General features: G+C 41.1%; 1 protein-coding gene across 1 annotated transcript; it reads left to right on the forward strand.

Annotated features, from left to right (window-relative positions):
• The first annotated feature begins 1953 nt into the window (after nt 1–1953).
• Nucleotides 1954–7820, forward strand: popdc2 (popeye domain cAMP effector 2). The gene is made up of 3 exons (XM_071536178.1): nt 1954–2450; nt 6156–6264; nt 7272–7820. Exons 1-3 carry the CDS (start codon nt 1954–1956, stop codon nt 7818–7820), a joined length of 1155 nt encoding a protein of 384 aa, XP_071392279.1.
• Nucleotides 7821–16022: the final 8202 nt, after the last annotated feature.

Consider the following 16022-nt stretch of genomic DNA (forward strand, 5'->3'; position numbering starts at 1 on the left):
AAGAATATTTTATATTTGGCATGTTCCAGTACTAGAGGCCATGATCTATCTCTCTTCAGGATAGCAGGATAAAGTATTTGAAGGTCGTCATGGAGGTTTGCACAAATACCGTAAATCATTCAAACTGAGGATCTAGCTTTGTGTCAGCATTGCGGATGATGCATCGTTTCATTTACTGTCATATCATTGTAATATGCAGTTACAAAAAAAGCAACGAGGGGGTTTATCTGACTGTTTGTTCCATGGACAGACTCACCAGTGACCAGCATTACTGCCAATATTTGTATGCACAGGACAAGACATATGAACAAGGGTCCAGGAGTGTAAGTTATTATATATGAGTGGAAATCAGAGTGGAAGTGTACTTCTACTTTGAGTATTTTTTAAAGTCAGTAATTTTACTTTTGAGTACATTTTTACAGAAGTATTTTACTTCATTACATTTTAAATCCCATCCATTACAGAACAGATTTTGTGTCTCCATCAGCAACAGAAACTGGATCAACGTAAACTGACAAACTGTGAATCCATTCACAGTGAACAGTCAGTCAGCAAGGAAGAGTCCCGAGTCTCAAGTCAAGTCTCAAGTCTAAATGTAGAACAGCAAGTCAAGTCAGAACAAATCAAGAGTCCAGTATCAATTTAATATCTTAAAGAAAACTAAATATCTAGGACTTTTCAATGCAATATGGTTTCAATAGTATAAAAACTTGGTAAGAGCATCATGAGTTTGATTTCTAGAATCAGTTTCAACTTCAATAAATTCAATCATTCCATACAAATTCAGAAAACAGAATTTAAATTCAGTCGTCTGCTGGAACAAATCTCATCACTTTCAATCGAGGTCATTTACACAAACACAAGATCTCAAGTCAAGACTTTAGAAACTTTTTCAGGTCATCAAAGTACAAGTCAGAGTCAAGTCCCAAGTCACCAGAACCCAAGTCAAGTCAAGTCTCAAGTCTTCTCTTCATGCATCAAGTCAAGTCTCAGGCAGTTAAAGTTGTGAGTTGAGACCAAGTCATGTGCCCACCTCTGCTGAGTGCCACTGGGTGTGTTTATGTGTGTGTGTGTGTGTGTGTGTGTGTGTGTGTGTGTGTGTGTGTGTGTGTGTGTGTGTGTGTGGGTGGGGAGGGTGGGGGGGGTGTAGGCAGTTCATGTCTGAAACCTGACCTGCTCTGTCATTCTACCTCCTTCAGTGTCTCTAAATACGCTCAGGCAAAGCCCCTCTCTTGGCAGCAGAGATCCTGTGTTGAAGCTCTGGAGGAAATGGGACTTTTTTTCTTTTTTTTTTTCTGTGACATTCTGGGGGGTGCAGTCACTCTCACTCCCTCTGTTACTCGTTATCATCCCTCCCTCCCTCCCTCTTTCTGTTATGTTAAGTAGCGGGCCTGCTTTCTGTCTGCGACTCTCTCCTCCTTGGGTTTCAATTCCAAACATGGTTATCCTTCTAGGGCTCTATCAACCCCCCGTATCCCTCTCTCTCCCACCCCCGTCTCTCTCTCTCTCTCTCTCTCTCTCTCTCTCTCTCTGAGTTGCCAGCTGTTAGCTCTCCGGAGCAGGCCAGTGGGTGAGAGAAACGGACAGAAAAGCGAGAGACAAGACAACAGGAAGACACAGAGGGGAGAGACGGGGCGAGAGGCCGGAGGAGAGAGGAAGAGGCGAAACCCATTCCAGCTGCTTTTCCAGAGCCGTGAGAACTTCTTCACATTGAAGAACCTTCAGCTGCACACCAAGGGAACAAAACTTTCCTCTGGACTTTTTTTTTTTTTTGGCCAGTATTAGCTGTGTGGTTCCATACAGAGAATCTAGTTGAACCTCTTCAGATGGGACAGTAATAACACATTGGAGTGGATAAGTCGTTTTTGCAGCAAAGCATTCGGTTCCTTTGGTCTTTTTTAGGTATTGTCCATCAAAACTTTCTCCTGAACTGTCATTTGAAGAGTTTCCGTCATGAGCGCAGACAACTCCACCGTGCTGGAGAGCGTGCTGTACGGCCGGCCGCTCTGCGACGGCTGGACCAACAACACAGAGGGAGCCATCTACCACCTGGGCAACACCATCCTGTTCCTGGGCTACATGGGCGGCAGCGGGGCGTACGGATGCCTGTTCATCTTCGGCTTCATGGCCCCCTCCTTCCTGTGCCTGACGCTGTGGGGCTGGCTGACCGTGTGCGGCCTGGACGTCTTCACCTGGAACCTGCTGCTGCTGCTGCTGTGCCTCGCTCAGATCTGCCACCTGGCCTACCGGCTGCACCGGGAGGGCCTGGCCGGCGAGGAGCTGAGCGGCCTGTACCAGGCGGTCTACCTGCCGCTCGGCGTGCCCGTCCACGTCTTCAAGGAGATCGCCGGCGCCTTCGAGAGCAAGGTGGTGGAGCTGAAGGCCGGGGAGACGTACGCTGTGGAGGGCAAGACGCCCATCGACCAGCTCTCCTTCCTGCTGTCCGGGAGGTGGGGAGCGAGTGTGTGTGTGTGTGTGTGTGTGTGCATGTGTGTGTGTATTGTTTCCAAGGGAACTTTGTGACCGGAAACCTCTACATTTTCCTATTTATATGATATTTCCTTTATTTGACATAGCTAATAGCACTCCGTTTGATCACTGAATTTACACCCAAGACTAAAAGAGATGGCTTTCACTCAGCTGTAGCACAGTGTGACCAAATATATATATAGCTATATTGTTGGGATACCAGTTGTAGTGATGTAAAAAGTAACTACTACTACTAACAACAGTTGTTATGAAGAAATCTGTATATGTTTTCACGAGGTACTCCAGAAACAAAACTCCTATTTCTGTTTCTTTCGTCTGTTGGCAGCATGTTGCCTCCACAGGAAATCTCTTCATCTAAAGATCCTCTAGTTAGTTGATCAATAAAAGCAGAGTTGCATTAGATCTCACCGACTTCACACAGAAATGTTGTAAACAGAGTATTTCTGTCAGTGACTCACCACGTGCCGTCCCTCTGCAGGGTGCCAACTGGCTAAGTGATATCTTTATACTTGGGACAGGAGTGGACACTGACATTGTGAACTGCTGCTCTCTCCTCACGGCGTCGACAGATCTGAGCGTACGGGACAAATTTAGAACACAAACAGCCTCATGTGATAATGATTTTTCACAAATCTGAAGCGGTGGCCGTTTGGACATGTTTGACATGTTAGATTCCGGTTCATCCTTATGTAACCGTCTGACAGGCTGCCCTAGGTAAATTGTTCCAAGTCTAAAGATTAGCATATTACTCTTACGTAATCATCATGAATTTTTAGTGGATTAGCCTAATGGATTTTATTTCAGTTTGAGTCAGACAGAGGCCAGAAAACTCAATTCATGGATAGTCTCCTATTAGGTATTATATGACATATGCCTCTATAATCCACAGCGCAGTAGCAGTGCTGTGAGTGCATACACTTATAGCATGGGAGGCCCAGTGGGAACACATAACCTGGCAGAGTTAGTGCCTCGCAGACTTACTGCCATGATACACAGCAAAATCGCTGTAAAAATCATTTAAAAATCAACTCACACATCCATCAGAGTTAATTGTCCTCCACCAAAGGGGGGACTATGGATCGGTCTCCGTCCGTTAGTTAGTTCGATCGTTCGTTCGTTAGTTTGTTAGTCACACTGTAACGTTGACTTTGTGTCGCTAGGGGGCGGTTTGACAATGAATGGGGACTCAGTGGTAAAGCAATAAGTTATCATACAATGTGGGGGACAATGAATGGGGACTCAGTGGTAAAGCAGGTCATACAGTTAAAATTATCATACAATGTGGGGGACAATGAATGGGGAGTCAGTGGTAAAGCAATACAATTAAAGTTATCATACAATGTGAGGGACAATGAATGGGGACTCAGTGGTAAAGCAATACAGTTCAAGTTATCATAGGTAACATAATAGTCTACACACGCTACACACTTGGAGACATCAGACTGGGTTGATGTGTTGAAGTGAGAGTCAATGGAGAATTTTTGGGCAAACCTCTAACCACAAGACACTGTAGTTATTGTCCAGTTGTTGGACTGTTGTACTGTTATTGCACTCATCACTGCACTACCACTGTGCCTCAGTGTTGACTACTTATATCATATTACCACTTACCTACTGTGCAATACCATATATCACTTATCATTTAGCATTTATATTATTCATAACACTCACACTCCTGGTGTTGTATGTTATATTGTATACTGTATTACAAATGGTATAGTAAATATTTTGTACTGTATTGAGTAAAAACAGGACAACATTTCAAGATATAACTTATAAGCCTAATTCTGAGGAGAGTAGGCAACAGAAATATATGGTCAATCTGACCTTTCATTGTCCCATACCAAAATGCTTATACAATTTCACTCATATTTCAAGTACACTCAGCAATCACTGACTGACCCAAGGATGGAACTACATCACTGGTGGGGACAACATGTTTACTATTTGCTTGTTCTCATTCTTTTAGTCTTAATAACCTGTTTTGCTCTTTTATTTTGCATCGACTATTTTACTGCTTGTAAAATCAAGTTCACTCCACAATCACTGACTGACCCAAGGGTGGAACTATATCACTGGTGGGGGACACCAGTGATGTTACTATATAGAGTTACTATTTGCTTGTTTAACATTTTAAGATTTGAACAGCCGCCACAGAGCCGCATCAACTCTATCAAGTAACTGTAATTTCCCTTTGGGGATAAATAAAGTACTCTACCTATCTATCTATCTATGAAGAAACAAAGCTTCAATCAACACTTATCAACTCCAAATAATTGTCACTGAAAAATCAACACTTTTTAAAGGAGAACACCAGTTTCTTTTAGAGTTTCAGCCCATTTACTGTCTAAGTCTAGTTTACCTTTACCTAATCATTTTTGTAATGACTGGCGTATGCAATTAAGACTTTTTAACATTAACTTGTTTTCATTGTTTTTAAACTACAAACTTTACGGTGTCAAACCTAGCTTGAAATAAACTGCTGTCCTGGCTAACAAAGACGCCCTAAAAGGGAGATGAACTCACTTTTTCCAGCTGTTAATCAATGTTCAGCCTGATTAACAGATCCTTGTTGTCATCTTTAACAATAGTTTTCCTGGATTTTATGTGCAAATCTCGGCTTTTTGACGGCAAGTAGTGGTGTAAAAAATATTCTCAAAATGAAGTCGTGTTAGTGCGTATTTTACATTCATCCTCTAACTCCAAAGGCATTTTCTGTCCGTTTCATCACCCTTAAATAAAAAGCGGTGGATGTGAAGTAAAGTGTTTTGAGGATTACTTCCTGGAGGAGACTCCATCTCTTCCTGTGGTGTCAGCTGACTGACGAGCAGCAGAGCGGAGCGTAAACGCAGCGCTGAGAGGAAAACACTCGACTCAGCTCGATGAAATGAGGAGAAAACAGAAAGTTTGGCTTCCTGTGATGGATTCTCTCGCTCTGTGGAAGTTTGTTTTTTATACTGGAATAAATAAATGGCTGAATGGCTTCTTCTGAGGGAGGAAAAGAAGCACTGATATCTGCAACTATGCTGACTGTGTGCAGAAAAACCAGGAAGAAAATAAAGGAGAGGGGAAACTGAGACGATTGGCACAAACTTAAAAAAAACACTGGTGTTACCCTTTAACTGGCAAATTTGCTGTGTACACTGCAAAAACTGACAAACTTGTTAAGTTATTTTCTCTTGTATCCAGACTTATCAAGCTTATTATCTTCTGTACTGGCAGATAATTTTACCGGTTTCAACAAATTTTACTTTTCAGGAGAATGTACATGTACTTGGTAAAAGTGAAATTGTCTTGGAGAAAGTTTCCTGTTTCCAGATTTTCTTCATTGTTTTATGATGATTTCTTGAAAGAAGTCGTTTTGGCATGAATCAAGTGAAATTAACTGAAACCAGCAAGATTATCTGCCAGAGCAGTGAGATAATCTGACTGAAAATATCATGAAACGAGCTCGATAGGTCTGGAGACAAGATAAAATCACTGGACAGTTTGCCATTTCTCACATTGTATATAGAAAGTCGTATATACTTTTCACTCTGTCCATAGCAGACATTCACACTAACTTCCAAGCCCTACATTGGGCTGCAAAGTGACCTCCAGCTCTCTCTCCTCTATCATTATCACTTCCTAATCCCTCTCTCTCTCTCTTTAACCTCGTGTCTCAGGATCAACGTGTCTTTGGAGGGCCAGTTCCTGCATTACATCCACCGCCACCAGTTTCTGGACTCTCCAGAGTGGGAGTCCCTCCGGCCCAACGAGGAGGGGAAGTTCCAGGTACAGGACTTCTTCTCTGTTGGTTTACTTCAGTTGACCCGGATGCATTTTCCACTTCAAATCAAGCTAGATAAAATGATTGGATAGGAGGAAGGAAGTCCTAAGTGCGGCAGTAAACTGTTAAGTTAATTCAAAGAGCTGCAATTGAAGGATTTGGAAGGAGAAACCCAGGATGGATATCCAGTTGCCTTTTGTTGCCTCTTATCCGACTCGGCATCTGACTGATAAAGTGAACAGGGGAAAACAGTTGTCCTCTTGTCGTTCACCTATCCTGTTGCTTCAGATTAGTTTAGCTAAAGTGAAACAAAGGCCGGAGGTCATGCTGGATATTCAGGTTTCATCTTCAGTCATAACTAGAAGCTTCAGGGGGTTCAAACAGGAAAGCATGGATCATGGATGTATATCATACACCATAAGACCTTAACACACAGTGACAACCAAGGTTATTATCGTTAACGAAAACTAACAAAATAATGAAAACTAGGTGTTTTCGTTAACTGAAACATTTTCGTTAACTGAAATAAAAATAAAAACGAGGCTTTACAAAAAAACGATAACTTAAACTGTATTGTGTGTTTACAAAACTAACTAAAATAAACTAAAATTATAGAGAACATGTCTTTAGTTTTCGTCTTTGTCAATTTATTTCATACATAAGCCTAGTATTTTGAATTTTTGAATCTCTCCCCTGACAAATACCGTATATTCCAAAAAAAAGACTAAAACTAACACTGAAACTAATTAAAACTAAACTAAAACTAAGCATTTTCAAAAAATAAAAACTAAACTAAACTAGCAAACCCGCTTTAAAAACTAATTAAAACTAAACTGAAATTGAAAAAGTCAAAACGAAATAAAAATCAAAACTAATGAAAAATGCAAAACTGTAATAACCTTGGTGACAACATAACAGATTTTCCTGTACATATTCTAGCTTGTAATAGAATATTTTGCAATTCCACGAGGAGAGCTGGCAGAGGTTCAGGTGTTTCTCGATGCATCCCCAGGTGACGCTGACGGCGGAGGAGGACTCGCGCTACATCTCGTGGCGCCGCCGCCGCCTCTACCTGCTGCTGTCCAGGGAGCGCTACATCGCCCGCCTCTTCTCCGTCATGCTGGGCTACGACATCGCCGAGAAACTCTACGCCCTCAACGACAAGCTGTACATCAAGAGCGGCGTGCGCCTGGACATCCGCCTGCCCAGCCTGTACCACGTGCTCGCCCCCGCCTCGCAGGGCAGCGGGAGCGGGAGCGACGGCGGGAACGCCAAGGAGCCCGAGCAGCAGAACCGGCTGGGCAGGGGCTCGGCGGGCGAAGACCCAGCGGCGCCGGCCCACGGGACGTCCGACCAGACCCGGCCTCGGCCCCCACAGCAGGCACCAAGGAAGACCCCCCCTCCCCCGGCCGAGACCCGGGCACCCGGCGGGCACCCCTGGGCGCCGCCGGACGCGGAGCTGCCCTCCGGTGAGGACTCCACCAGCCTGGTCCTGGAGGACTTCGCTGACGTGGCGGGCTCACTGATGGATTATGGGAGTGAGACGGGGTATTTGAGGTAGAGGGGCGGGGTGCTGGAGCTAACACACTGGGTCACCACTTAAGATACATGTAAGTACCTCACCGGGGCGGGGAGTGGGGGTGTGGAGGAGGGTGTGTGTGTGTGTGTGGGGTGGGTGTGTGTGCATGGGTGGCTTGCGGTCCACAAATCTTACTAACCTGGCTTTGGAGTGAGACTCTGTGTAGTGAGGAGCAACCAGATTAATACTGTCATTTGTTTTTTAATATTTTGTTGTATCTTTATTTTTGACTTATCTTGTGATGTCACACTCTGGCTGCTTCATTTAGTTTTTTAGTTTAGTGTTATTTTTTACACAATATCAACAAATACAGTTATGAAAGTGGTTTAAATAATACTAAATCATTATATCAAAAATAAAACAAAATAAAACAAAATCAAACATTATATTGTCTGACCGGTGTAGGCTGAAGCCTAAGCTTATCGTGCCTACCCTTAATACTTAATAAAGCATTATCCTTGCTCTACCCAAAATAGCTGTGAAACAAAACAAACAAAAAAATAAATAATAAAAATAAATAAATAAATTTAATAAAGAAACACACCATCATAAAACAGAAACAGATAAAACAAAGACAGTTCATAATTGTCATTCATTTCTCAGTGTTGGTCACAGCTTTTGTATCTTTCGAATGTAATGTTTTTGAACATTTTCTTAAACTTACACATATTACTACATTCTTTTAGTTCATTATTACAGCTATTCCATAATTTGACCCCTTTAACTGTCACTCATCTATTTTTCACATTTGTCCTTACCCTCTTTTTTTTTCAAACATATAATTTCCCCTGAATGGATACCTGCTCTCCCTCATTGAAAACAACCATTGGATACAGTCAGGAAGTGTTTTGTCTTTTGCTCTAAACATTATTTGTAGAGTTTTAAAGTCTACTAGGTCCATACATTTTAAGGCATATGAATTCGTAAATAATGAGTTGGTTGGGTAATTATAGTCAGCCTTATTGACAATTCTTATGACTCTTTTTTTGCAGTATAAAGATGGAATTTGTGCTACTTTTGTAAGTGAAGAAAAGAAACCGATATTGCCCATTTCCAAGTTCAATCAGAGGTATTTGTCTGGATGGATCAGCACTGACTGCCAGCCAGCGTTCATCTTGCTAGCCTTCTCAGCTGTGGTGATATCTGGATTATCATCCTATTTTCAATCCATATTTTCTACACTGAGATTAAAATTCCCTCCCAGTCTAATGCTCTGCATTAGTGCCCGACTCGCCTGCTGGTCAGCAGCTTACACTCTTCTTTGGTACAGTAACTGAATTTAGTTTGTTAGTGAATCTTATCCGGCTGCACTCAGGGCTTCCACACATGAAAGACATGTTCTGCTCAGTGAAAACACTTTATCAGCAAATGAGCGCAGTGTGTGCTCAGTGTTGATTGGGCCCTGCGTCTGTGTGTGTGTGTGTGTGTGTGGCAGCGGGGGGTTTCTACAGCGAGACTGGTGAGAGAGCAGCGGTGAGGTCGGCTGGGCAGCAGCTGTGTGTTTGTGTCTGATGAGGATTAGAGCTTGGAAACTTAGGGGATATCCAAAAAAATCCAGTGCCATGCTATTAATCCAGCGGGCCCGCCCCTCTGCTGTCCGTCTGCTCGTCTGCTCATCCGCCGCCATGAGCAGCCCTCGGCCAATCACAGGCGGAGGATCACATTTCAGTGTTGGGGAGGTCGGAGCGGGGGTTTGGATTCCAGGCCGGCTGCGGGAGCGGCGGGCCGTATCTATCACATCAGTACAAGCTGACCTTCAGAGTTCGGGCTTTCGGGTGGTGAGCGGCTGAGATTGGACAACGGGGAGAAAGACAAGCTTAGCTCGCGCTCAAGCAATCAGAGATCTGTGCAACACGCCAACTATTTCCCCCAATCTGCACAACGCAGGATCAACACTTTCCTTCATCAGTCCCAACAACAAACTCAGAAAAATCCACACTTAAAGGAAAAATCTACCCTGCAACACTTTAATACTGTTAAAACCAGCTATTGGTACCTCGCATTTCTGGGTCCATTTTGGTGTATTTTTTCTTCTTTGCGTAGATAACTGGCCAATCACAGACAACGTGACATCACATTGAGATATGTGCAGTGCAGCTACAATAGAGTTTTTGGTGTCAGTCCCTCAGAATCAAAGAGCGAGGGCTTCTTTCTCGAGCCGCCATTTTGCACCAAGAGACGTTCAACAATCATACAGGGAGAAATCCATTGTAGAAGAGGAGAGAGACCAATTTCTCCACCCACAGGAGCAGGAGAGAGACCAGAATGCAATGTTGTGTTTTGAGTAAGAGGTGAGACTGGAAAAAAACTTACTACGCTATTGCTGTCTCTACCCACACTCTACTGAATGCAACAAGTTCAGGTCTGTTTTCTAGGGGATGTTGCAAAGCATTCTGGGAAACGTAGGAAATCAAGAGGGAAAGTGGGTACTGTGGGAACAAAAAAGTAAATTACAATACATAACAGATTGATGATATCTAAAATTGTTAGAGGATCTGAGGGAGGATTTTTCCTTTAAAGTAATAGTCTGTTACATTTTCATATAAATAAATGTTTGTTTTGCTGCTCTCTTTCACCAATTGCTCTAAGCCAACAGTGATCCAACCTATATCCAGTTCATAAATCTTCTCCACTGTCTGTTCTAAACAGCCGGTATCTGGTAGCTCTTTCCTGGGAAAAATCCTCTGTCGCACAGGAAGTGATGCGTTTTATGTTTCCGGTTTGTTTGGAATCAACAGAAGAAGAAGAACTGGGTAGTTAGCATGAGCAGTGATAGCCACCATGGCTGAACAGACAGAGAAAAGAGAAACTCAAACTGCATCGACAGAAAATCCAAGCTCCGCCCACACTGTTTGATTGACGTGATCTGTGAGAAGAGCAGTGCAGAAACACCACAGTGAGGCTGAGGGACAAAGATGGAGACTCCATATGTATATTTAAGTTTCTAAATGTACCAGTACTGTCAATCTATTATTTGAATTACTGAAGGGATCCTATTATTTTTATTTTGTCTTTTTTTATTTATTTATTTATTTGTTTTTTTCCCTTTTTCCTTTTCTTTTTTTGTGAGGGTATATTGTCATGTCATCGTATTGTTGTGTGTTATGTGTGTTATTTGCCTGTAATAAAAAAAAAAAAAAAAAAAAAAAAGAATAAAAACATGGAGCTTGCAGATTTACCCCTTTAAGTGTTAAAAGCCTGACTGGAGTGCTGTGTCCGACTCCACCTGTTGTGCAGTTGGTCTATCAGGCATGCTGATATATGGGATTGGGTTTTCTGAGAACATATTGTGTTATATATCGTATCATATATCATTGGATCGCATATCAGTGTCTTGCAGAAACTCTGGACCTCCAGTTTTACCACATTTATATTTCACTTATTGACAGCTGACCATTGTTTTTCTCATGACCCTTTGTCAAACCCATTGATGGTGTGTTGTAAAATTTAAAAAATATCCAGTTTTTGCTCATTTTTTGTAAGAAAGTTCAGTTTTTGGATATATCACAGCTGGTTTGTTCAACACTTCCTCTTGGTGGATGAGAGACAATGCAGCCGCAGTGCAGAAAAAGTATAAAAACTGAACGTCTGTGATTGTTACATCTGTATATTTCACGTGAGAAAATGTAATGTAGTCTGGTGGCATTTGTAAAGATTTCATAGGTTTTCCTTAAACATGTTATCAGGACGTCCGAAAAAAAAAAAAAGAAAAAGCCAGTGCTTCAGAGTACAACTTGAAAAATTGAACATCTAAAAGAAACCGTCCTGGTTTTAAAAATGTTTTCTTTGTGATCATGACATTAAGTTGAAGACATATAATTAAGGTTATTCTATGTACATATGATTTTATGTTCATATTCCTCTTTTTTGTTCCTCACCAAAGGGGGGACTATGGATCGGTCTCCGTCCGTTAGTTCGTTAGTTAGTTCATTCGTTAGTTAGTCACACTGTAACGTTGACTTTGTGCCACTAGGGGGCACAAACAATGCCAGCACTGACAATGAATGGGGACTCAGTGGTAAAGCAGGTCATACAGTTAAAGTTATCATACAATGAATGGGGACTCAGTGGTAAAGCAATCCAGTTAAAGTTATCATAGGTAACATAATAGTCTACACACGCTACACACTTGGAGACATCAGACTGGGTTGATGTGTTGAAGTCAATGGAGAATTTTTGGGCAAACCTCTAACCACAAGACACTGTAGTTATTGTCCAGTTGTTGGACTGTTGTTCTGTTATTGCATCATCACTGCACTACCACTGTGCCTCAGTGTTAACTACTTATATCATATTACCACTTACCTACTGTGCAATACCATATATCACTTCTCATTTAGCATTTATATTATTCATAACACTCACGCTCCTGGTGTTGTATGTTATATTGTATATTGTATTATAAATTGTATTGTAGTGTACATTGTGTAATGTACAGATTGTATTTATTGCGTATTGTAGTTCTTATATTTTGTACTGTATTGAGTAAAAACAGGACAATTATAGTTACTACATTTCAAGATATAACTTGTAAGCCTAATTCTGAGGAGAGTAGGCAACAGAAATATATGGTCAATCTGACCTTTCATTGTCCCATACCTAAATGCTTATACAATTTCACTCATATTTCAAGTTCACTCAGCAATCACTGACTGACCCAAGGGTGGAACTACATCACTGGTGGGGGACAACATGTTTACTATTTGCTTGTTCTCATTCTTTTAGTCTTAATAACCTGTTTTGCTCTTTTATTTTGCATCAACTATTTTACTGCTTGTAACTCTGGTTTATTTCATTTCCTTTATTATTTTGTTTATTATTATCTGAAGCACTTTGGGCTACAATATCTGCATGAAAAGTGCTATAATAATAAAGTTTCTTCTTCTTCTTATTCCTAATAGTTTTCCATGTTGTCTCCACAGGAGGCGGTAGTGCTGGGAGTGTACCTCCTCGGTTCCAGAGGGGCAGAGCTCCGCTGGCTCCCACTGACACCCCCAGACTGTGAGAACCGTCTCTCCTGGAGCAGCATACTGAAACACTTCAGTCCCAGTCCCACACTGACACATCTACACCTCCTTCTCTCTCTCTCTCTCTCTCTCACCCCAGGAGGAGACAGAATTCAGACAGTCAGGATGGGGGAAACGGTACATGATGCACAGTCCTGACTGGCTGTGATGTCACTGTCTCCTCCTGCTTCTTTCTCCTAGTTCCCACCACTCCTCGCTTCCTCTTACGTCTGAAACATGAGGGTTAGGGCTGGGCGATATGGTTCAAATCAGTATCATGATATTTATAAGGATTTTTTTCGATATCGCTATATATATCACGATGTATGCAAAATCACAAGTTAAATTTATCTTCATCCATCTGAACTGAATGGTAATGTTAGGTGTGATGTCAACCAAAACTGAAATTTTCAAATAATATTCCTAAAAATGTTTCATACCTCATTTTGTCCGATTTTTTAAATAAAATGTGCTTGTTATCATCAGTTTCGACAGCAGAATTGTACGTCACAATCTTCCAAAATCACCATATTATTAGAATATTATTCCACTGAAAGACGATAAACGATAATATTGAATAATCGCCTGGCCCTAATTAGAGCTAGTTGAGGTTTAGTTGAGAGTTTTCACAGCTACGTGGAGTATACCTTGTTTTTTCTTTCTATTTAACTTACAGTTTGATCGATGGGTTTTTGAAGGCTGATACTAGCACTGATATTTTTAGTCACCAATTGCTGGTATTTTGTACTAATGCTCAATACCTTTAAATATGACCGTCTTTATGCTCAAAGATTACAAGGATTTGGCGTTACAAGCAGAACTGTGTACTTGTCAGGTTGTAAAAGCCTCTGAAACAGCATTTAGAGCATTATGAGACACTAAAACTCTCCACTGAAACCCAGACTGATGAAATTCTGTTAGTGTCAGCAGCTCTTTAAGGCAGAGTGACCCACCACACCTATTCAATGGTAGAGAAACTCTTGGAGACATTAATGCCTTAAAATGAAGAATAACTTTAAAATATATTTTGAACAATTGAATAAATGAATAAAATGTGCAAAGAAAGTAAAATGTCATGCCAGGTTTTCCAGCCTGTTTTACTGTATCTGTGTTCAGGAGGAACCTCCATCATATCAGAGGTGGACGACACTGATTGGCCGATAAGCTGATATTTAATAAAAGGCCAGTATCAGTCGAACCCTAATTTAAATCATTATCCACCACCTTACCTAGCATTGACACGCTGAGGAAAGAGGGACAGCATCATGACCTCCACCGTGTAACTTACCATTACAACACTGATCTGAAATGTTTGTCATGGTTGTTTTTATCTCACCCATACTTGATGTTGGAACTATTATCGTATGATTTGGACTCGGACTTCACAGGGTTCGATTCAGCGTTAAACTTGACAATGTTTATTTCACTTTTCACTTTTACTCAGCGTTACAAAACTCAAAGAAGTAACTGGATTTCTACACATTTTCCAGTTCAAAATACCACTCTTATTCTGGATCTTAATTTCTTGAATTGTTTTAAAGAATTTGGTCAGTTCTCACTGTTGTCTACTTGCCCGTATCACTCTACAGCACTAATAAATATTATTAGGCTATATGATTATATGATATTATATGAACTGATAGTGGGAGTACAACTACAACTACTACATGGGTGGCTGTGTATGAGGAATGATACTAAATTCTCAATACTTTCTGACCTGGAAAACATAAAAATCATTTTCCATACTTTTCCAGACTTTCCAGACCTGTGTAGGAACTCTGTTGGTTCGAGCCTGCTTTTCTCCATTTCACTTTCATGTTTTGTACGGGCGTGTTTATTTTGTTTGTGTATGTGAATGCATCATGATTTGCCATAATTGAGTGTAAGCAACTTCTGCCACCTGCTAGGAAGTGAGTTTATCGTTGTGCTGATTTTCAGAGCATGACTAAATTCAGCAGGTGGAGAACCATATACTTAAGATGCCTGTGCACCAGATTTTTAGCTAAGTGAGTAAATAATACACACCTGTATACTGTGAATTGTGTGCTTAGTTTTTGTTAATTTCCAAAAAAAAAAGATGGGACTACAATGTAGAAAACGACGTATTTAAAATGTATTTAATGGGGCCAACATTTCTCCATAAAGCTCATTGTGTGCAGTGACAATGCAGTCTTTTTTTCCTATGTGTTTGTCCACTTCCTTCGTCATAAGCCCATTGTCTGTGTGCTTACAGCCGGCTGATCATACTCAGACCTAATTATATAGTGGGAAACATTGAGCAAATCCCTCCACCTTGCCTCTATTTTCCATTACAGTACACTAGGATTTTTCCAATGTCATGTTTTCCAATTGGTCTTCGTCAGGTTGCAGCAGCTGTGGAGCTGCAGTGCTACCAGCATGGTAAAAGTTTATATTCAGTGTTTTCAGTCCAGTAGCCTATCCAACACACAGCTATTACTGTATGACTTCCTGGCAAGACTTCCAAATATAGACAGAGAAAACCAAACCACAGTTACCAGTTTATTGCTTTGCTTTAACAGATATTCTGAATTTAGTAACATTCAGCACTGGAATAAAATGTACAGCTATGCTAATATTACATGAGAAAATACAAAATAAATTCATCCCCTGGAACAGAGTTCATAAGTTAGATTTGACCGTAGGACTGTAAAGCTGGATCATGGTAAAACAGAAGGTCGGAGTTCTAGTTCTACAAACCTTTCTCAGAGGCAGAAATAATCTGATTGGTTGAGTTAAACCTCAGTGGGCGGAGCCAAACAACCACAGTTTTTCACAGCGCAAGTTAGCTACCATCAGGGCATCCAATATGACCAAAAAATCACAATCATATACCAATATATTTCATCCTGTACTGTTTTCGCTGAAGTTTCTCTCTTTTTATATGCTTAAATGTGTATAGATATTTATGAAATTTGATACCTAGCTTCTGAAATGTGTATGAATTTACGTCACTTAGCTTTCGGTTGGGAACTCCGTATAAAAACACTGGAAATTATGTGAGTGACCGAGTGGCTGGAATTGGATACAATTCCGTTAACTGGCAAACTTGAATGGCAAAAGAGGGAACTCTAGTCAAAATAAGAAATATAAATGCCAATTTTTCCATTCATTCATAACCATGGCATTCATGATGTTGAAGGTCAGCAGCTAGCTAACT

Source organism: Centroberyx affinis, unplaced genomic scaffold (assembly GCF_046629955.1).
Source record: "Centroberyx affinis isolate AG114_WGS23_722 - 3 ecotype Tasmania unplaced genomic scaffold, CSIRO-AGI_Caff_v1 ptg002837l_1, whole genome shotgun sequence".
NCBI classification, from domain to species: Eukaryota; Metazoa; Chordata; class Actinopteri; order Beryciformes; family Berycidae; genus Centroberyx; species Centroberyx affinis.

What these genes read in the sequence shown, in the direction of transcription:
- popdc2 (XM_071536178.1), top strand. Translation starts at nt 1,954, where the DNA reads ATGAGCGCAGACAACTCCACCGTGCTGGAGAGCGTGCTGTACGGCCGG. An exon ending in TCCTTCCTGCTGTCCGGGAG is followed by an intron (nt 2,451 to 6,155) that starts GTGGGGAGCGAG and finishes CTCGTGTCTCAG; the next exon opens with GATCAACGTGTCTTTGGAGG. An exon ending in ACGAGGAGGGGAAGTTCCAG is followed by an intron (nt 6,265 to 7,271) that starts GTACAGGACTTC and finishes ATGCATCCCCAG; the next exon opens with GTGACGCTGACGGCGGAGGA.